General features: G+C 41.8%; 2 protein-coding genes across 6 annotated transcripts in view; one reads left to right on the top strand and one right to left on the bottom strand.

Moving 5' to 3' along the window:
- Nucleotides 1-21401, top strand: part of ASAP2 (ArfGAP with SH3 domain, ankyrin repeat and PH domain 2) — a 290308-nt gene that overhangs the window by 234241 nt on the left and 34666 nt on the right. For all 4 annotated transcript variants that reach the window (XM_043983860.1, XM_043983863.1, XM_043983858.1 and 1 more), the window contains 4 exons: nt 8108-8297; nt 13457-13542; nt 17585-17700; nt 19753-19820. In XM_043983860.1, coding sequence (XP_043839795.1) covers nt 8108-8297; nt 13457-13542; nt 17585-17700; nt 19753-19820 — 460 coding nt within the window. The remainder of the gene's footprint in view (nt 1-8107; nt 8298-13456; nt 13543-17584; nt 17701-19752; nt 19821-21401) is intronic.
- On the bottom strand, nt 475-2180 carry LOC122740945 (beta-synuclein-like). Of its 2 annotated transcripts, none has more exons than XM_043983864.1 (3): nt 1950-2180; nt 732-816; nt 475-567 (listed from the first exon to the last, which is right to left on the bottom strand). In XM_043983864.1, the coding sequence occupies exons 1-3, from the start codon at nt 2153-2155 to the stop codon at nt 475-477; spliced, it is 384 nt and encodes a 127-aa protein (XP_043839799.1). In that variant the 5' UTR covers nt 2156-2180. The 2 variants fall into 2 exon arrangements, with proteins under 2 accessions (XP_043839799.1, XP_043839800.1); XM_043983865.1 differs by having other exon boundaries at nt 475-480.

Below are 21401 nucleotides of genomic sequence, written 5' to 3'. Positions count from 1 at the left end.
GGTGGCGCAGTGGATAGAGCACCAGCCCTGGAGTCAGGAGGACCTGAGTTCAAATCCAACCTCAGACACTTGACACTTACTAGCTATGTGAACTTGAGCAATTCACTTAACCCTCATTGCCCGCCCAAAAAAAAAAAAAAAGAATAATCTTCCCACCTATCCCCCCAAAACAAAAAGATCTTAAAAACATATGGGCCATGCTGTATCCCACCCTGGGAGAGGGGGTGGCTGGGGGAGGAGAACTGGAAGGCTTCCAGGCTCTCCACCCTGCCCACTGACTCCAGAAGGGAGGGAGGGAGGGACAGACACCAAACACAGACTTCAGGGAAGGGGGGAGAGGAGCTTGAGTCAGGAAGGTCTTTTGTTGAGGGGAATGGAAGTAGGGGTTAGCCCTGGCTCTGGGGTCAGGGATCAGTTATTGTGCTGCTGGTGGGAGGGCCAGAATCCAGCTCATTATGCTTCTGGTTCATATTCCTAGTACTCCTCTTGGGGGGGCTCTTCATAACTCTCTCTTTCAGTATCCAGCAGTGGCTCAGCCATTGGCTCTTCCCCAACCTTCTTGGCCCACTTTTTTTTTTTTTTGGGTGGGGCAATGAGGGTTAAGCGACTTGCCCAGGGTCACACAGCTAGTAAGTGTCAAGTGTCTAAGGCCAGATTTGAACTCAGGTCCTCCTGAAACCAGGGCCAGTGTTTTATCCACTATGCCACCTAGCCGCCCCCTCCTCACCCACTTCTTCTGGCTTTAGGTTGGTGGGGAACTTCTCTTTCTTCACCAGGCCCATGGCAGCCGCGATGTTCCCAGCCCCAGAGAACATTGTGCTTCCTCGCTGGTGTAAAAAAATTAATTATTAATAACTATATCTAACCTGGAAAAATTTATATATAATTAGATTTTTGAAAAATTATAACTATATGGAAAATGATAAGTTTATAAAAATTATAATTGAGCCGTAAGTCCTGCTGCAGTCTCCATTCAAATGTAAAAATATTTTTGCTGACTAGGGCTAATTTGGGGGGCTAAATCTGACTGGGGTGACTAATCTGGGACTTTTGACTATTTGGTTATCTGACTGCTGTTAATTTAATGTGGGCCGTTTATATGAAGTTCCACCACACTGCTCCACTCCCAAAATTGATAAGCAAAATATTAAGAAGCCTCTTAACTAAATAATCAAAGCAGAGTTTATTTATGAGATACTATTTAAAATTAAGAATACAGGGAAATAAAATGTACAACCTGACTGCTTTCCTGTGGTCTCTTTCCACTGCATCTCTTTCCCCACGTGCTGCGCTTTGAACTTTTTTAATACAATAAGGGCCTTAGCCGCAAGAGGCCTTAGGGCACTCAGGTCCTTTATTCTAACTCTGAGCCCCTTTCACTTTGTAAGTCCCTTGCTTCTAACTTTCCTCTCCTTACTGCCACTGATGAACCCCTGTGTTTCTCTCTCCACGACCTTCTGTCTGTCTGCTCCATCACTCTGCCCTTCCGCCTCTCTTTTCCCTGCTCCTAGTCCTTCTCATCTTCTCCTGCATCCTTGTAGCCCCATCTCTAGTCCTAACTTCTTCATCTGCCCCCTTGCTGTCTAACTCCCAAGTCTATATATACCTTTTCTTCTCTCCACTCAAATCTCTGGGCTTCCTGCGCCCCCACAGACCAAGCTAATCCACCAGCCAGGGCTGCGGCTGGAGGTGGGGGGGGGGGTGCACTCCAGCCTCACGTGCCTCAGCACAGGCTATCTGGGATCTTTTGGATAGCTCCACTCTGGTCAGAGGGGGCTGGGGGCTTTTTTTCCCTAGCTGTCTGACCTGGCATCTTGTATAGCCCACAGGGCTTTTGGGCTCAGCTGAAGCAGAGGGGGAGGGGGCACCAGCCTCTCCCACACAGAAGAGACCCTGAGGGCCTAAGGCTTTCCAATCTCAGCCCAAAGGTAGGGTCCCCAAATCAAAATAAATTTCCACATTGAGATGCTTGCTCCTTGGTCTTCTGGGCCACTGATATGATGCCTTGTATCATACCCTCCCAGGTCTTGCTTCTGCCATAGAGAACCCCCTCCTTGATCTTTTCTGCAGCCTCTTTGACCCCCTGTTTGGTCTTCTCTGCAGTAGCTAGCATGCCCTCCTTGGCCATGGACAGGCCCTTCATGAACATGTCCATCTTGCTGAACTCTGGGCCCGGCTGACCGGGCTGGGGATGGATGGGTGGGTGGGTGGATGGATGGATGGATGGAAGGAGAGAGAAAGGGAGGGATGTGGCAGTGGTTGGTGGATGGAGGGGCAGAGATGTCTCTGCAAGAAGGGCAGAGGCAGGAAGGCGTGGGGGTGCTCATATGTCTCCGGACTTGCAGAAGGCCTGAGCCATGGAGCATAGCACGGTCCAATTTCGAGGTGGCAGCTCGTCCCCTGCCTTCAGTGCACTCTCCCAGGTTCTGTTTGTCTCTTGATTCTCCCTCCCCAGTGTCTGCTCCCAGTTCTCAGTATTATCTTTTACTACTCTTCCACCTATCCAGTCTGTGTCCAAGTCTTTTCAATGATGCTTTCACAACATTTCCTTTGTTTGCTCTCTTCTGTCTCCTCACTTTTCTCCTCTGCACCTCAGTGCAGTCCCTTGTCACCTCATACCTGGATGATTGCAATAACCTACTCATTGGTCTTTCTGACTTAAGTCTCTCCTCATCCACCACTCAGCTGCCAAAGTGATTCTCCTGAGGCTCCGGTCTCGCCGTGTCATACCTCCCTGCTCCCTTCAAACCATTTGTTCCTTATTCACTCAAATATAAAATTCTCTCTTTTGGGGACTTAAAGCCCTTCACAGCCTGGCCCTTTGCCACCTTTCTAGTCTTTTTAACTATATCCCCCCCATGCCCTCTATAGTCCACTAATGGTGGCCTTCTCTTCCTCCCACATGCCACTCTTTCTGAACTCCGTGGCTTTTCACCGGCTGCATCCCATGCCTGGAGCATTCTGCCTTTTCACTTCTACCTCTTAATTTCCCTGCCTTCTTTCAAGACTTAGTTCAAATGCCCCCTTCAACAGGGGGGTGTTTTTTTATCCCTTCCCAGGCCCCCAGTGAGATTATCCACCGTTTACACTGTATGTATCTTGTATGTGCATAGTAGTCTGAATGCTGTCTCCTTCATTAGAAGGCAAAGTCCTTGCTGGCAAGCCCTATGTTTCTGACTTTCTTTGTATCTCCAGGGCTTAGTACAGTGTGTGGCACATGAGAAATGCTTGTTGACCGAGCGTTGCCCAGGTCTTTGCTATACTGGCATAGCCTTCCAAATACCAAGGTCCCCTCCAGGCACTGCTGAGGGTTTGGAAGAAGATGGTGGTGTACCAGATCTGTATCGTCAAGTCCAATTGATTGATAGGACATTCAGTGTTTTTCCTGGCAAGCCTAAACCTTTGAAGGAAAGTGGTGGGAATGAGCCATTGAACTTGCTCTAAGGAATCAAAGGGTAGAGTAAAGACTTTGTCTAACTCCTCTTTTCGGATCTATTTGCTGGGAGTTCAAGGTACCAATGTCCAGGTTATTGAATACAGGGAAATCTTGGTAATTTTCAGTATGTGCTCATGAGGAAGGATTTGGTCCTCTGGCCATTATTATGCAACAACCTGTTGAACAACCTTATTCAATCTGATTATCTCATGGGAGTCCCTCTCATAGTCAGTGCTTAGAATTCTGAGTATCAAAAGGTTCTGCTTCATGCAGATCAGTCAGTAAATGTTTACTGTTGTTCAGTCATGTCCAATGCTTTGTGTCCCCATTTGGGATTTTCTTGGCAAAGATTCTGGAGTGTTTTGCCGTTTCCTTCTCCAGCTCATTTCACAGATGAGGAACTGAGGCAAACAGGGCGAAGCAACTTGCCCAGGGTCATACAGCTAGTAAGTGTCAAGTGTCTGAAGCCAGATTTGAACTCAGGAAGATGAGTCTTCCTGACTTTAAGCCTAGTGTTCTATCCACTGCACCCTTAAACCCAATGTTTACTAAGCCTCTGCCACATGTTCTTTGCTAGGCAGGAATTGTAGATAATTTTTAAATATTAATGTGGTCCCTACCTTCAAGAGGTCAGGAAAATGATGCATATACCCTTGAAAATGCATACTTCATACATTGTGGAAGTTAGATTCTGAGGGACTTCCATTTGAACTGCCACTGTTTGTACTTTATATTGTCCACAATAGGAAGCTATTGAGCAAGGAAGTAACATGATAAAATTACCACAATAGGAAGATTAATTTGGCAGCAATCTGTAGGTTGAATTAGAGGACCAGGGCCAGGGTGGGGGTGGGAGAAAGCAGTGAAATAATCTAGATATGGAGCAATAAGATGGTGGCCATGGCAATGAAAAGAAAGGACCTTAGGAAGAGTGTCTCTTATAAAACTGATTTGGTAGGTTAGGATAACTAGAAGAGGAAGTAGGGGTAGAATAGAGAATTAAAAGATATCCTAGGGGCAGCTAGGTGGCACAGTGGATAAAGCACCTGCCCTGGATTCAGGAGGACCTGAGTTCAAATCCTGCCTCAGACACTTGACACTAGCTGTGTGACCCTGGGCAAGTCACTTAACCCTCATTGCCCCACCCCCAAAAAATATATCCTAGAGATTTTTGAGACTAGGAGACTTGAATAATGATGGTATCATTAGCAAAAATAGAGAAACCACTTTTGGAAGCCTCTTTGTGGAAAAGTAGGTGATATGTTGGGTTTTGGATGTGTTGAACTTAAATTACCTTGTAGGAAATCCGAAGTAGATCTGGAACACTAAAGAGATGAGAGTTGATGGCTTAGATTTAGAACTCATCCATCTAGAGCAGACTGGGTTCTTAATTTTCTTGTGTTATGGACCCCCTTGGCAACCTTAATAGACCCCTTCTCATAATATTTTTAAATGCATAAAATATATAGGATTGCAAAGGAAATCATTTATGTTGAAATCCAGTTATCAAAATATTTTTAAACTAGCTTTACAGACCTCCGTGTTAAGAACCCCTGTTTTGGATAGGTATTAATAGTTAAAAGCCATGAGAATGAATACGTTGAGAATTCTTGTTTGGTGAAGACCAGAAGACAGGATTAAAACTTGGACATACACTGATTAGAAAGTGAAAGATTAAAAAAAGAAAAGGTGGCACTGAATTATGAAATCTTGTTATTTAAAAGCCAGGTACATATTTAAGAGAGAACCTGGTGGTGAAGAGCCATCTGTTGGAACACATTGTACTTTCAGAACTGGGAAGACTGAAAACTTTCCCAAAGGTTTTGTCCAGCACTGAGGTTGCAAACTCATTTTAGCCACGCTATTAAAATAATTTTCATTTCCAGCTGGGCAAGCTGTTCTTGTAGATAATTTTCTTCTGGGAAACACTGAAGCGAGTACAAGCCCTTTCGGGCCTGGAAAATGCTTAAAAGAGAATCCAAAGCCATTTGGCCTGTCCTTTGACTGCAGGAGGTCCAGTTTACTTTCAGCAATGCTGGTTTATTGGATCTGGGCTAGCCCTGATGCAAGGGGTTCTGGAATAAGACAGTGCAGGGACTCCAGTTGATTCAGATTCCCTTTGAGGAGCTCAGAAGATTCCTTCAAGTAGCTTCATTTGTGAAGTACCTGCTGTATACAAGTCTCTGTTCTAGGCACTGAAGGAGATACAACGGTTAATGAGACTGCAGTTCCCACCCATTTGGAGTGTAGTTGTGGTATATGACATATATATATATATATATATGAATAATGTATATCGAATATGCAATGTGTTATGTGCATAAGGAAATTGCAAATAAAGGGCACTGAGAGTTCTAAGAGGAAAGGAGTTGCCATTTCATTACAGGATCCCCAAGTATCTGAGCTGTTTATGACAAATGAATGAGTATGAATAGAAAAGAGAGGCTTAGCGCCCCCCCCTCCTTTTTGTGGGCCAATGAGGGTTAAGCGACTTGCCCAAGATCACACAACTAGTGTCAAGTGTCTGAGGCCGGATTTGAACTCAGGTCCTCCTGAATCCAGGGCCAGTGCTTTATCCACTGCACCACCTAGCTGCCCCCAGCCCCCTCTCTTGAAAGCAGAAATGGTTCGTTTTGGTCTCCCCTCTCTGCCCCCAAAGAAAAAAACACAGCAACAACCACCCAAAGACCAAACTCCTAATTGGAAGAGCATATATTCCATTAATAGAGGAGGAGTGGATAATGATCCCAAGAAAGTTGGAATGGACCCTTTTGAAATTGAGTGTTTTATGGAAGGATTTGACCCCTTTGTCCACCTGTATTTCATGTAGGACCCTGGTGGTTATGTACAATAGGCAAAAGCTTAACATGGATGAATACTAGAGGGAGAGAAATCTCAAAGATGAGTAGTGTCCAGCTTTAAATAGAAGGCAGACCAGATTTCATTTGTTTTCTAAAACAGATTTTCACAGGATTTAGAACTTGAATGGATCTTAGACATCCACTAATATAATCTCCTAATGTTAAGGATACTGAGGTCCCGAGAGGGTAACTGACTTTACCAAAGCCAGAGTTGAGACTTGAACCCAGATCCTCTAATGCCATCTGCACTGTTTATGTCTTCCAATCAGTGCACATCTCCAGTGACTATGAGATAACCGAGGATGAAGTGATCCTCTCTTGGGCATTTCAATTTCTTCAAAACCTGGGGCCTTTCAAGTCTTATACCTTTCTCTGCTCCATATACTCTGTTGTCCAGCTATACTGGCCTAATTGCTACTCCTCCTTTATAACTCTCTAATGATTGGCTTTTCACTGGCTGGTCCCATGTCAGAAATCTTTGTCCTCACTTCCATTCCTCTTAAGTTACTCTGGCTTCCTTTAAGACTCAGCTCAGTCCCTCCTCCTAGAAGCTTTTCCCAGTTAGCTCCTCCACTTCCCTCTCAGAAATTGCTTCCTATTTACACAGGCTATTTCACTAGTGTTTTTTCAAGAACCCTTTCTGTTTCTTTTGTTAACAAAATATTTTACAAATACATTTCCTCTGTTAAGTTCCCCCTTCAGTGACTCAGCATGGTACAGAGGCAACCATGAGTTCCCAAAGGCTGTGCCAAGGCACCACTACCTCTAGCATGTTCTTCCAAGTTGCACAAGGTTTGAGAACTGATTGCCTATCTGACCAATAAGGAAAAACCCAGCTAGGCTTGTGGAGTCTTTTTATGGGAATGGCAGTGCCTGATGAGTTCTTCAGTCACAGTAACTCTCCTTGGACTGTCTTAAGAAATTGTTACTGCAGGGGCTGCTAGGTGGCGCCAGTCCCAGGTTCAGGAGTACCTGAGTTCAAATCCAGCCTCAGACACTTACACTTACTAGCTGTGTGACCCTGGGCAAGTCACTTAACCCTCATTGCCCCACAAAAAAGAAAAAAGAAATTGTTACTGCTTTTGCAATCTATGTTAGTTCAGGGATTGCCAACACAGATAAAAATGTACCTCCAAGATTTGGGGAGGGAAGGAGGGAAAGAGAGAAAAAGAGAGGGAGAGGGAGAGAGAGAGAAAGAGAGAGATACAATACAGCAGTTACATAAAGTAAGAGGACTGAATAATAATAACTGACATATAAATAAGTGACTATATCACATTTATTTCAGCCTTTGCCAAGTACCTTTTAACCTCAATACCTCTGTGTGACAGCTACTAAAAATCTGGTCTCCATTTTATAGATAAGGTCACTTAGACTCCAAGGAGTTATGTAATTTGCCTATGTTCATACTTCTAAATGACAGAAGTAGGACTCACTTTTCCTGATTCCAAGACCAACTCTCTTATGAACAGGACTAATAGATGTGTTGTCACTTATAGACCCAGAAACCATACCACAAAGGAGACCAGCTCTTTGCCAAAGCAAAACTGCCACTGGGTCTTCTGTGTCTGATCTTATGTCCTCTGCCTCTTTTCTATGTTGAAAACAGTCACATTTCAACTTTTTCCCCATGGCTCAATACAAGAAATATAAAAGAACTGCGTATTTTGCTTCATTTCTCCAAATTCCTCGGGCCAAGCATTCGTTGAAAGGAGAATTTTGTTTAACTTTTTCAGTAAATGGGTATGAGGATTTATCTGACTGGGGGGGGTGTCATTAAAATTTATAAAGCAATTGTGTTTGATTTCAGGAATGCAAGAAAAGATTACATAACTGCCAAGTACATCGAGAGGAAATACGCAAGGAAAAAACATACGGACAATACAGCTAAACTACATAGCCTTTGTGAGGCTGTGAAAACACGGGACATCTTTGGGTTGCTCCAAGTATATGCTGATGGCGTGGATCTGACAGAAAAAATCCCTCTTGCAAATGGACATGTAAGAATGACAAGCACTTATTAGTCATCCACTGTTTATAAAAGAGAGAATGGGAGACATGGCGAAAGAATGTAAAAAATGTCGTAAAAGACATGGACATTCTGTGATGAGAAATCAGTGTTTTGTATGGATCTTTGCAGAAGGAAGTTGGAATGTTTTCTTAAATGAAAAACAATATATGTTTTGTATCCACTAATTTTTATTGTTTTTGTGGCATTTTAAAAGTTGAAGAGACATAATTTCTGGGTAATTAGTCATTTTATTAATAATGCCGGCATTTTTCACAAAGGGTCAGTGGCACTCTTGAATGCCAAAAATCATCATGGCAGTGGGCGTTTAACTATAATTATGTGCCCTTGGAAGAGGAATGTTCCTAAAGATGACAATTAACTCTGATTGGTTAACAATTAATGAGAGAATGAATATTACAATGAGGAAGCCAGACATATTCTGACGAACTTTGATTATGTCATTTGCTTCTAAATTATCCCCAGCCTTGGGCAATCTATTCAAAGAATTTATCCCCACCTAAACCTGAGTAGAGTACAATGGCTTCCCTGCCTGGGAACAAGATTATTAAGGTTATTAAGAAAGGTAATTCAATGTCCCTCAAAAGACTGAACTTTGAAATCAGGACTGTAGAAAAAGGGGTGAACCCTAGCTCTCCCCAAATCATTGCTTATTAACAATCATTTCTCTCATTTGAAAAGGTTGCTAAGTATAGGCCAAGTTAGGATTTTTTTTTTTCTTTTGGCTTTTTGGTTTCTCTCTTCTCAGCCCCCAGTGGCACTTTCTTCTTGCTGAGATGACCTTCTATTTATACTCTACATATCCTGATGTATGTACTTATTTGCATGTTGTCTCCCCCGTTAGGCTGTGATGTCCCTGGGGGCAGGGCCAATGTGTTTGCCTTTCTCTCTATCCCCCAGTCCTTAGCACGGTTCCCTGCTTGTAGTAAACACTTAATAAATGCTTGTTGATTGACTGACACATAAGTAGACACCTCAGGGCTTTCCACATTTAAGCCACCTTTGGAGAAACAATTTCAGGTAAGTAGGCTGGGAGTTTCAGAGAACCACTTAGCTTTTTGGCACAGATAGGGGCACTTTTGCATCCAGGAAACTTTCCATGTGTTTTGCCAACTCCACTTAGAAGAAAAGCAGTCATCTCTGGGGAGGGGTTAGCACTACAGGGAATCACAGCAAACAGTAAAGAAGGTTAGGGCAGGAAGCCCAGATTCACAATGTCCCATTGAAATGGCAAAGGAATTTTAGCAGGCCCAACCTAATTCCCAGGTTTGAATCTTAATGGGAAAGAAGTACTGGTTTTTCTCCTGTCTTACCCACTCACCCCACTACAACAGATCCTTTGTGGAGCTTTATCCTGCAAGAGTATCCCATGCTAAGAGCATTGGTCCTGACACTATTGCCAGTTTAGGATCTGTCAAACCTTAACTTCACTTTCAGCCCTCCCGTCTCTGTATCAAAATATCTATTATGGGACTGCTTTGACCTGAGCCGTGTGTGTGTGTGTGTGTGTGTGTGTGTGTGTGTGTGTGTGTGTGTGTGTGTGTGTGTGTGTGGTTTTAGCCATTTTGTGCAGTGTGGATAATTGGTACTTCATGGTACTGGGCTTTGAAAGTACAACTTGTGGTAACAAAAATACTTTGAGTCAAAAAGAAAAGGAACTTGGCTATTATAGCTCAATTCATAAGTGGTTCCCAGTAGTGGCAAAGGCCTAATAAAGATTGCTTATGTTTTCTTCAGAACATTAACAAAATTGAATAAAATATGTGTTTCCAGGTGCTCTTCACCATAAAATTTGCGTGTTCCCCTATTATTCTCTTATTTTAGAAGAAAGTTAAGGCAATGGCTCGTCCAATTTTGATTTTTTTTTTTAATTAGTGTTAGAAAGATTACCTGCTAATGTTCTGTAAAGACTCCATATTCTCCAAATGAGGCCCATAAGGATTGTTGGATGGATCGTTTATGAAGGCCTCTCAGATACCCAGGTTACCTATCTCTTCCCCTCTTAAGGGTTTCCAGTACAACTTAGAATGCTCATGGAGATGGAACTCACTTCCACTTGAGACAGGAGTAGGCTCAGTAAGGCCTTGTCTCTAAACTGCATTTCAGTCATTTAGAAGTCTTTACTTTCTAACTGGAGGTCTTTCCCTAGAAGATTACTGATTATACATCTATCATTCCCCTTCCCTCTCTCTCCAACCCTGTTTAGGGTAAAGGATACCCCTGGAATTGATAACACAAATCCATTTCTTCATCTTCTAGAGGTAAAAAGTGCATTCTTGGAAGCCCAAGATGAAGCAGTGTGCTTATAGTAGAAAGAGCCCGGGATTCAGAATCAGATGGCCAATTCAAATCCCATCTCTGCTGCTGACTAGCAGGGTGACTTTGGTCAGGTTCCTTCCCCTCTCTAGGTCTCACTTTTTTTTATCTGCAAAATTAACAGGGTTAGGCTAGAAGATCAGCTGCTAAAGTCACTTCTATCTCCAGATTTTATGAGTCTAAAGAAACCCCTTTCTTTCTTTGATAGATTTTAACATGCCATATTTTAACCAACCATACTCTCTTGGTATATAACATCAACAATACCTTTTGACATTACACTCATGGGTCAAAGTTGGGAATGAAAAATACCACTGAGTTCATCTTGATGTGACAATATGTTTCTTCGATGACCTGGTTCCCTATTTCTGCTATGTGTGAGAAGTCAGGGAAGTAGCTTACCTGGAGCAAAATGAGCTGCTCAGTCAATTACTAAGAATTTAGTAAAGGCCTGTTATGTGCTAGATACTCTGCTAAGTGCTGAGGATACAAAGAAAGGCAAAAGACAGATCCTGCCCTCAAGGAGCTCACAGTCTAATGGGGAAGACAACATGCAAACAACTTTGTACAAACAAGATTTACACAGGCGAGATTGGTAATAATCCGTAGAGAGAAGGTGCTAACCTTAAAGAGGCTTAGGAGAGGCTTCTTGTGGAAGATGGGATTAGAGCTAGGGCTTGAATTTGGGGAATCTCATAGATAAAGAAACAGCCCTTCCAGTCACCTAAGCCTCTAGCCTAAGAAATTTGGCGTGCTGGATGCCCAGTCGTCCTGATATATATCTTGCCACTGGACCCAGATGGCTCTGGAGAAGAGAATGAGGCTGTTGACTTTACACAGCCCTGCCTCACTTAAATCCAGTTCACTGCAGGTCATGACATGCCTTCCTGATGTCATGGTCTTCTTCGAGAACGAAGAACAAACACCAACAATCATTATTCCCAAGTATCTAAGTGTGATGTTTGATTTTTGGTAATAATAGACTAAAGGGGTATAAAATACAACAAACTTTCTACTAAGCTCTTGTATACAGGGCCATGGACCAACCTGGTACCTTCTAGACTTACTGTTTTATATTAGCCTTTTCCATATTTTCAATTCAGTAAACATTTATTGAATAGCTACTGTATACCAGGCACTGTGTGGGGTGCTGAGACTACAGAAAAGAAAAAGACATTCCCTACCTTCAAGGTGCTCACAATCTAATGGGGAAAGATAACACATAAAAGGAAGCTGCAGACAGTGAGGGGAGGAGTACCCAGCAAAACAGCATCTTCTTCCACAGGGCTAATACCATGCAGAGCTGCAGATGGTAAAGTGCAGTGAGCTGCAACGCCCAGGTTCTGTTCTCTGTGAGTCAAGCTTACAAGCAAACACATCAGCTAAAAGCCCAAGGACTAACCACTGCCACAAACGCTGGTCTTGTGTCCAAGCATGATGTAGCTAAATCTAGGGTCAGGAGCCTTGGGTTAATACTCTTATTGAGTTATTTACTGGCCATTTGACCTTGGACAAGACACTCCTCCTCTCTATACCTCAGTTTCCTCTTTTAAAAAGTCTGGGGGTGGGGGGGTGCAGCTAGGTGGCACAGTGGATAAGCACCAGCCCTAGATTCAGAAGGACCAGAGTTCAAATCCAGCCTCAGACACTTGACATTTATTAGCTGGGTGACTTTGGGCAAGTCACTTAACCCTCATTGCCCTGCCAAAAAAACAAAGAAAGAAACAAAAAGTTTGGGGATAGGACTAGATAATTATTCAGATCTTTTCCATTATCCCTTGTTAAAGGAATTTGATATAGGAGGTGAGTCAAGAAAGGGTGGTGGGTTGGGGGAGAACAAGAAGGAATCTTCCATGCTTAGTGGACAATCAAACCTTATAGTTAATTTCTTTGCTTTTTTTTTTTGCTTTTGCTTTTTTTTTTTTTTTAGTGAGGCAATTGGGGTTAAGTGACTTGCCCAGGGTCACACAGCTAGCAAGTGTTAAGTGTCTGAGGCCGGATTTGAACTCAGGTACTCCTGACTCCAGGGCCGGTGCTCTATCCACTGCGCCATCTAGCTGCCCCTCTTTGCTTATTTTTAAGATTTTGTACATAAGAAGATTCAGGGGTGAGGTGGGGTGGGGTATGCATTAAGAGAACCCTGGCATTAAGTTGTTCATAGTATTACAGGATTTAAAGATAGAAGGGACATTAAAGATTATCCAATATTGTTGTTGTTGTTGTTGTTGAGTCTTTTTTCACTTGTGCCCCTATTTGAAGTTTTCTTGGCAAATATACTGGAGTGGTTTGCCATTTCCTTTTTCCAACTCATTTTATAGATGAGAAAACTGAGGCAAACAGGATTAAGTGACTTGCCCAGGATCACACAGTTGGTGTCTGAAGTTAGATTTTAACTCATATCTTCCTGACTCCAGGCTCAGCACTCTATTCACTGTGCCACTTAGCCATCCTACATCTTAATTTTATAGAGGAAACTTGAGTTTCTTATTTCTACAGGGTAAGGAAGAAAGACTGGGAATAAATATCATCAACATATAAGTTTTTGTGTTAACAAATCAGATCAACAGAGAAATCTGAACATGTTAGGAGAGTACTTTAAAGGGATTAATGGCAAGGCTTTTATGGAGAAACCTCTCTATAAGCCTTAAAGCACTCTAAATATGTCACTACTTGTCACTAATCTTGGAAAATCTGGCTCTTTTAGTGGGTTATTCTCCATGGTGTTTTGTTGTCTTGTTAGCCTATGTCGTGGTACTAAATAAGTGTCTGTGCAGTGGGCAGAGCCTTCATATATGTCTTTATTTTGTTCTATAGGAGCAAGATGAAACCGCCCTCCACCTTGCAGTCAGATCAGTGGATAGAACTTCTCTTCACATAGTAGACTTCTTAGTTCAGAACAGGTAAGTCACTTAAAATAGGGGAAAGTTGGGGAGGAGGTGGCACAGAACACCAAAAATATTTCCCTTTGGGTTCAGCAGCGTGGGGTAAAGGAGCTTTGGATCAGGAGTCAGAGGACCTGGGTTTGAATCCTAACTCTGTGACCTGGGGCAAATCACTTAGGCTTTATTGGACTCAGTGTCTTCAATTATACAAGGACTTCTTATGATTTTGTACATTGGATTAGAAATCACAAAGCTGGGATTCTGAGCTCTGGAAGTAACTTGCTTTGTGACCTTGATTCAAGTTATTTGACCTTTAAGAGTCTTGGCTCCCATTCTGTAAAATAGGGGAAACCCCAGTTATTCTTCCTAACCCTTCCCACCACACTGGATTGCGAAGATCAATTAAGATGAGTTTATGAAAACAATTTGAGGGGGGGCAGTTAGATGGCACAGTGGATAGAGCACTGGCCCTGGAGTCAGGAGGACCTGAGTTCAAATCCGGCCTCAGACACTTAACACTTACTAGCTGTGTGACTCTGGGCAAGTCACTTAACCCCAATTGCCTCGCTGAAAAAAAAAAAAACAGTTTGAGGGGGCAGCTAGGTGGCACAGTGGATAGAGCACCAGCCCTGGATTCAAGAGGACCTGAGTTCAAATGTGGCCTCAGACACTTCACATTTACTGGCTGTATGACCCTGGGCAAGTCACTTAACCCTCATTGCCCTACCCCCCCCCCAAAAAAAAAAGAAAACTATTTGAAAACTGTCATGTACTCTAGAAACATTAGAGTGTATTATTCTCTTATCCCCAGGGCACTGCACATAGTTATGCTTAATAAATACATATTTGATTGAATTGAATTGGTGTTCCAAAAAGAGAGTTGATGGGCCTGCATTACTTTAGTTGTGTCACCATTAGAGTTATTAATTTTTCTAGAATCTAGAAATCCATGCCTTTGAGACAGGAAATGTACTGCTCTCTCTACCTCAGACTTTACTATGAGGAAATGGGACTTTATAAAATGAAAAATCCTTTGTCAGTGTGAGCTATTCTTCCCTTTTCCCTGTGGAGATTCCAATGAACTGTCACTTGGCAAACAGTTCATCTTTAACAAAATAACGTCATGTCCCCAGAAGAACTTTGTGCTTCCTGGCTTATTTGTGACTCCAGTCACTTTACAAATCACAGAGATAGCACAGTGACTTGCCATTGTTGGCTGCCCAATAAGTATTTGTTGAATGAATGGTTGCCTTAGTTTACTGCTACCTGGTGATAAATTCTCAGTGGGGAAGGTAACCACATTCCTTTGTCCTCCTTTTATGTTTCTGAAGTAAAGGAAAAGTTTACAAAGTTTGGGGAGTGGGGTTCTTGTGGAGTTTGGTGTCTGTTGTTGTTTTACACAAAAACCTAAATTCCAAGTTATTTTTAATTTGTTTTCAAATGTACATATACATTGGAACACAACCATAACAAATGGCCTTCCTTGGTCCCTGTGTCCCCATTGAATTACTTTTCTGATTTTTTTTTTATCATAGCCATAGTGACTGCTGCTTCATTCTGGATCAGTCTCCCCAGATTTCTTTGTATTCTTTACATTTGCCATTCCTTGTGGCACATCATAATGTGTTTAACCATCTTCTAGTTTTGACGTTTTTGTTTTTCAAGTAAAACTGATTTGCTTCCCAAATGAGCTTCAGCTTACCTCTCCTGTTCTCTTCCATTGTTCTTCTTCTACCCTCTGTCAAGTTGGAAGCTGGGCTCCACTTTCCCTTATCAGAACGGGAGATGTGATCAGTGAGTTTAACAATTTGTTTGATCATTCCTGAAGTCTGAGTCAAACCGGATGTGCCTTGACCTCTTTCATATAAAAATGTTCTTTTTAAATATTCCCTATAAATACAGCGAGGTGGTATAATGATTGAGTGTTGAAGTTGGAGTCAGGAAGACCCAAATTCAAATTCTTCCATAGACTGTGTGTCTTCAAAATAATGTGTCATGGACCAGGTACTTAACTTCTCAGCCTTAGTTTACTCATTTGTAAAATGGGGGTGATAACAGCAGCTACTTCACAGGTTTGTTGGGTGGATCAAATGAAATGAAACTTGTAAAGTGCTTTGCAAATCTTGAAGCATCATGTAAATCTTTTCTGTCCTTGGCTCCTTCTTAGAAGAAAAATATTAGGCAGGCAGTAAGTAGGAGAGGCAAGATCTAGCTTGTGTCTAATTTCAAATCCAGAATTATTTACATCACACCAGGTGTGATGTTATTTTGGAAGTCACAAGACCTGTGGTTATGTAGCAATGTGAGCAGAACCAAAAAAGCATATGGGGAGAAATCAATGAACTTTTCCTCCCTCCTCATGGGTCTTCTATGCCAATGGATGTTTTTGTCAGATAACTTTTAAAAATCTGCCGGCCCCCCCCCCCCCGCCCCTTCTTACTCTTACTTGATGGGAATAAGTGAGTCACAAGGATTTCCAGAGGTATTGCCCTTACATGCCCCTACATCCTAGCCCTGTCACCGTACTATAGCCCTGGAACTTGAGCAATCATTGCCTCCAGGTCATCCCAATTGGAAAGGAATCGAAGGGGAAGTCAGTCAGAATTTGGGGGTGGAGGAGGAGTAACTAGTTGTCTAGGAGCCTAGGAACACTTGAAAATGGAGTCATGTGACCCAGCCTTGGGTCCCATCTTCTCTGTTGACATGATTTCTAAGGTTCCTTCTTGTCTTTATGCTCTGTGATGAGATCATTTCCCCTCTCTGGGCTTGAGTTTTATCATCCATAAAAATAATGGGGTTGGACTTGCCGATGTCTAGCAGTGGATCCTTGGTTAGTATTACTCTGGTTGCAGTGGAAATCTTCTCTGTCGTGACACACACATCCCTCTCCTCCAGAATAGCTATATTTTTTTAACATAGCCATCCAGCCTCCCACCCATACACATGCACACAAACTTCTCTGTTTTAGTTTGCTTATTTCAAAAATTACTAGAAATTATATTTTGGCAATATCTGAGAAGTGTGTGGTTCAAGTCAGTAAGCATTACAGTGAAGTGACAGCAGATGGACAACCACAAATCAGGTCAAGTATCATCTAGTTCAATCTCCTTTACAAATGAAGAAACCAAGTTCAAGAAAGGTAAAGTAACTTAGACAAAGACACAGGCTGGTAATAAGTAGACGGATTGAGAATTTGAACCCAGGTCCTTTGACCCTAAATCCCATTCTCTTTCCTCTATACTTATCTGCCTCCAATAAGTTAGTTGCCTCCTTTTATCCAACATAGAATCATTGAATTTGAGAACTGAAAAGGATCTCAGTACATTTCTATTCCAATCTTTACGCAAAATGAGTCCTTGCTATAACATATTCAATAAGAAATCATACAGAATGCCTGATAACAAGACTTTCAGGAAGGAGGAACCACCACCTCTTGGAGCATTCCCATTCAACTCTTGGGTTAGTCTTTAGTCAGGAAATTTTCCCCTAACCTCAAACTTAAATTTGCCTCTTTGTGGGTTGGCCCATTCCTCCTGGCCCAACAGACTAAGTCGAGTCTCTCTTTCACATGACAGCTGATCAGATATTTGAAAACAACTATCACATCCTCCTTGGGTCTTTTCTTTCTACTACATTGTATCTTTGTACCATTAAAGAACCTCATGATTTCTCATGAAAATGCATCCAAAGTAGCCCTTCTGGGCCTCACTTTTCATACTGGGTTAGTTGAAGTGATTTTTAAATTTCCAATTCTACATCCTTTGATCCTGTAATTAAACCATAAATATGTTTGTAATTGATAAGTGTGTGTTGCAGGTGGTTTTAGGTATTCAGTTCTGGTAGACGGCACCCATTGTTTCTAGTCATGAAACCCATTGGGCTAATATTTTGTCCCTTGCCACTGCCCCAATTTGGGGGACGCAAAACCAAAACTAAAGTCCTCTGACTCTATGCTTCCCAATTTTTTGTTTGGAAAATACGGTCACTGTGCCTTCCTACAACTCATGATAACCAGCATTCCATCTCTCTCCCTCTCTCTTCTCCTTCTTCCCCCCACCAGTGGGAACCTGGACAAACAGACAGGGAAAGGCAGCACAGCCCTCCACTACTGTTGCCTGACGGACAATGCTGAGTGCCTAAAACTGCTGCTCAGGGGGAAGGCCTCCATCGAAATAGGTAAAAGGGAAATGGGGACATAGGGCTGATTCCGGTTTGAGGGGAGGGGAGCTTAAGTGAATTACCCAAGGTCACAAAGAGAGTAAGCATCAGAGACAGAACCTGAACCCAATACTCTGAGTCCAGAACCTGCATTCTGTCCATTGTATCTCGGGTCTGAATGAGGAAACAATGAACAAATCCATAGCTGCTCTGGTTATACCTGTCATCCTATTGAGGTGGGGGCAGTGGGGGGCAGGGGGGGAATAAGCAGAAGCTTTGTAAACTTGGGTAGTATTTGGCAAGAAAACTTGACACATATGTTCATAAACCGTAAGCTTCTGGCAGAATTCACATTTGGATCCTCTTAATTACCAGCTCCTACTCAAATAAAGAAGTTATTCATTTTAAATGGGATCCCTGGCCACTGCAATTTCACATGAGAGGATATTTTGTAGCACAGCCACTTCTCAATCACTTTTGGAGAACGTGGTGTGAGGAACTGACTAACAGAGGATAGAGAAAGTAGAGAAATGAGTGTCAGTCTATATGAATGTCAGATTTCTCTCTTCTCTGTTTATAGCCCTGTTGGAATGAATAGAAAATCCCTCTCATAGAATATTAATGAAATTTCCATGCTTTGTGGATAGAAGGGCCACTAAGAATGTACTGGAAGAGATTATAAGCAAGTCTTTTCCAGATCTCCTTATATAGATGGCCAAGCATCATGGAAAGAGAACTAGATTTGGAGTCAGTACTTAGGCCCCAGTTCCCATTCTTCTACTTCCTGACAGGTGACAGGATTTGGTTAGGGAAAATCGAGTCTCAAATCCTGGCTTCTTCCATTCAGGTTACACTAGATGACTTTTGAAAGCTCCCTTCTAACTCTGATTCTGTGATCCACCCAGTAGTTGAAGTGGGACTAAGAATGCTGCCCCCATGGAGGTTCTCAAAATCAAATGCTATTGTGAATAAATAGAATGATTTTGGGGGGGGTGGCGCAATGAAATTAAGTGATTTGCCCAGGCTCACACAGCCAGTAAGTGTCAAATGTCTGAGGCCGGGCCCAAACTCAGGTCCTCTTGAATCCAGGACCAGTGTTTCATCCACTGTGCCACCTAGTTGCCCAAACAGAATGATTTTTAAAAAATAAATAATGTCATTATGTTTCATTCTGTTTTGGTCTGGGCCTACAATTCATTTGGTGAAAGAAACTCCCTCAGTCAGTGCCAATTGGCACTTTGCAATTTATATCTTACCTAGTTGTCTGAAGGATTGAGAGGTGAAGAGCCTTGACTACCCTTAGTCTTAGAGCCAGCATACATCAGAGGCAGGAAATGAATCCTAGGGATTCCCAGCACTAAAGCTGACTCTCCATCCAGTGCATCATGCTCCCTGCCATCATTATGTTGATGCTTGAAAATAGTTTGTTCTTGGGCAGCTAGGTGGCGCAGTGGATAGAGCACCAGCCCTGGAGTCAGGAGTACCTGAGTTCAAATCCGGCCTCAGACACTTAACACTTACTAGCTGTGTGACCCTGGACAAGTCACTTAACCCCAATTGCCTCACTAAAAAAAAAAAAAAAAAACTAAATTTAAAAAAAAGACAATAGTTTGTTCTCAGAAAAGCAAAACAAAACAAAAAAAAAATGAAAAAGGGCACCTAGGTGGTGCAGTGGGATAGAGCACCAGCCCTGGAGTCAGGAGGACCTGAGTTCAAATCCAGCCTCAGACACTGGACACTTACTAGCTGTGTGATCCTAGGCAAGTCACTTAACCCCAATTGCCTCCAAAACGAAACAACCAACAAACAAACGGAAAAAAGAAAATAGTTTGTTCTACTGATTGATGTAATCTTTTTCAAAATATTCCTCAGAAGTCATATTTTCTGAGATGATACCAAAGTAAACTTCATCTCAGATTCTATCCAAATTTTCACAAATGTTAACAATACAAATTAATGAAGTTCTGCTATAATTTATTTTAAATAACTAGTTATGTGTTTTACTCCATTAGGTCACCTTTTCATAAATCTTCACAACAAACTTTTCTCTCTCTTTCTCTCAACCTTCAGCCAATGAATCAGGAGAGACACCACTTGACATCGCTAAACGCTTAAAACACGAACACTGTGAAGAACTGGTGAGTTTCTCGGCAATGCGATGATTGCTGGCCTCCTGATGATGTGTCTAGCTACTTAGAGGAGAGTGTTATGAGGTGTCCCTCTTCCAAAAGGTGGTGGCTTCTTGTGGAGGTTTTATCCAAGATCTTCTTTGGGCCATCTCCAAAGCATATAGTGGAGTCCTAACAGAAGCAAAAGTATGATATTCAAGATTTAGGCCTGGGCTTCAGAAGTCTTTAGCTTAAGTCTTAGAGTCACTATTCCTCTGGAATATCCTCCATGTCTCTGCTTAGTTCCTTTGTGTTTGTGAAGCCCAAGTAGCATGAAAATCTGGGACCCTTCATTAATGTCTGATCCCTAGTCACAAGACTAGAGATGCTGTTTTCACTATTTGTGTATGCCAAATTGCTAAACCTTAATCTTCACAAGCTGACTGATTTTTTTTTAAGAATTTTTATTTTTATTGTAATAAGCTTGATAAATGTCAGCAAATTTGAATGTTTCCATATACAAATAAGAACAGAAAAAGATTTTGTTATGATACTATGAATTCCTACATACAGCTTAATTTTTTAAAATATATTAAATTTATCATGGTAGTTCCAACACCGATCTGCTTATCTGTATCCTCTCCTGACCTTCCTTTACTATTCTTTGTATTTTGAAATGCTTTTTTAAATTGATGTTCTTTTCTTCTTTCAGGGACATTATTGTCACTTAAATTCCTCTATTGCTCCTTATAGGGCGGGGGGGGGGGGGCACTCTTTGTATAATTCTCCCTCACCAACAATAAAATCCCTCCCTTGTATTCATTATAACATCAGATTCACACATTGGTCATGTTAGAAAACGTATGCCTCATTTTTCACCTTTAAGCCATCACCTCTGAGCCAAGAGGTGGGAAGTATAGATTCAGCATCTGTTCTCTGAAGTCCCAGTGGATCATTGCATTGATCAGAGTTCTTAAGTTTTTCAAAATTGTTTTCCTTTATAGTGTTGTAACTACTGTTTAAATTGTTCTGCTGGTTCTATTCTTTGCACTCCACTTCAGTTCATGCAAGTCTTCCCCAGTTTCTCCGAATCTGTCCCATTTGTAATTTCTTAGAATAATCTATTATGTTCATATATCATAATTTCTTGATGGATACCTTTGTTTTTCTAGTTCTGGACTGTAATTTAAAAATTACTCCTATAAACACTTGTCCATATGGATCTCTAAGTATATGACTATAGACTTATCATTTTTACTTCTCTGGACCTCAATTTCCTCATCTTTACAATGAGAGATCCTTAGTGATCCTTAGTGTTTTCCAGAATAGTTGAATTAACAGCCCCACCAATAGTCTATCATCATCATCACCAAAGCTGATATGAATATAGCACTTAGTATAACAACAACAATAATAATAATAGCTAATATACTACTATAGCACTTACTCTGTGCTAGGCACTAAGATAAGCACTTTACAATTATCTCATTTGATTCTTACAACCACTGTGAGAGATATGTATTATTATTAACCCCATTTTACAGATGAAGAAAATGAGGCAAACAGGTGACTTGCTCAAGCTAAGTGTCCTGTGGCCATGTTTGAACTCAG

Source organism: Dromiciops gliroides, chromosome 2 (genome assembly GCF_019393635.1).
Source record: "Dromiciops gliroides isolate mDroGli1 chromosome 2, mDroGli1.pri, whole genome shotgun sequence".
In the NCBI taxonomy this organism is placed as follows: Eukaryota; Metazoa; Chordata; class Mammalia; order Microbiotheria; family Microbiotheriidae; genus Dromiciops; species Dromiciops gliroides.
The sequence above is the reverse complement of the archived record's forward strand: the minus strand, read 5'-3'. Positions and strand labels throughout refer to the sequence as shown.

Coding starts and splice junctions, on each gene's coding strand:
- LOC122740945 (XM_043983864.1), bottom strand. CDS start 2,155: ATGGACATGTTCATGAAGGGCCTGTCCATGGCCAAGGAGGGCATGCTA. Junction 817..1,949: donor GCATCTCAATGTGGAAATTT/ATTTTGATTTGG, acceptor GCGAGGAAGCAC/AATGTTCTCTGGGGCTGGGA. Junction 568..731: donor CCAACCTAAAGCCAGAAGAA/GTGGGTGAGGAG, acceptor AAAAAAAAAAAG/TGGGCCAAGAAGGTTGGGGA.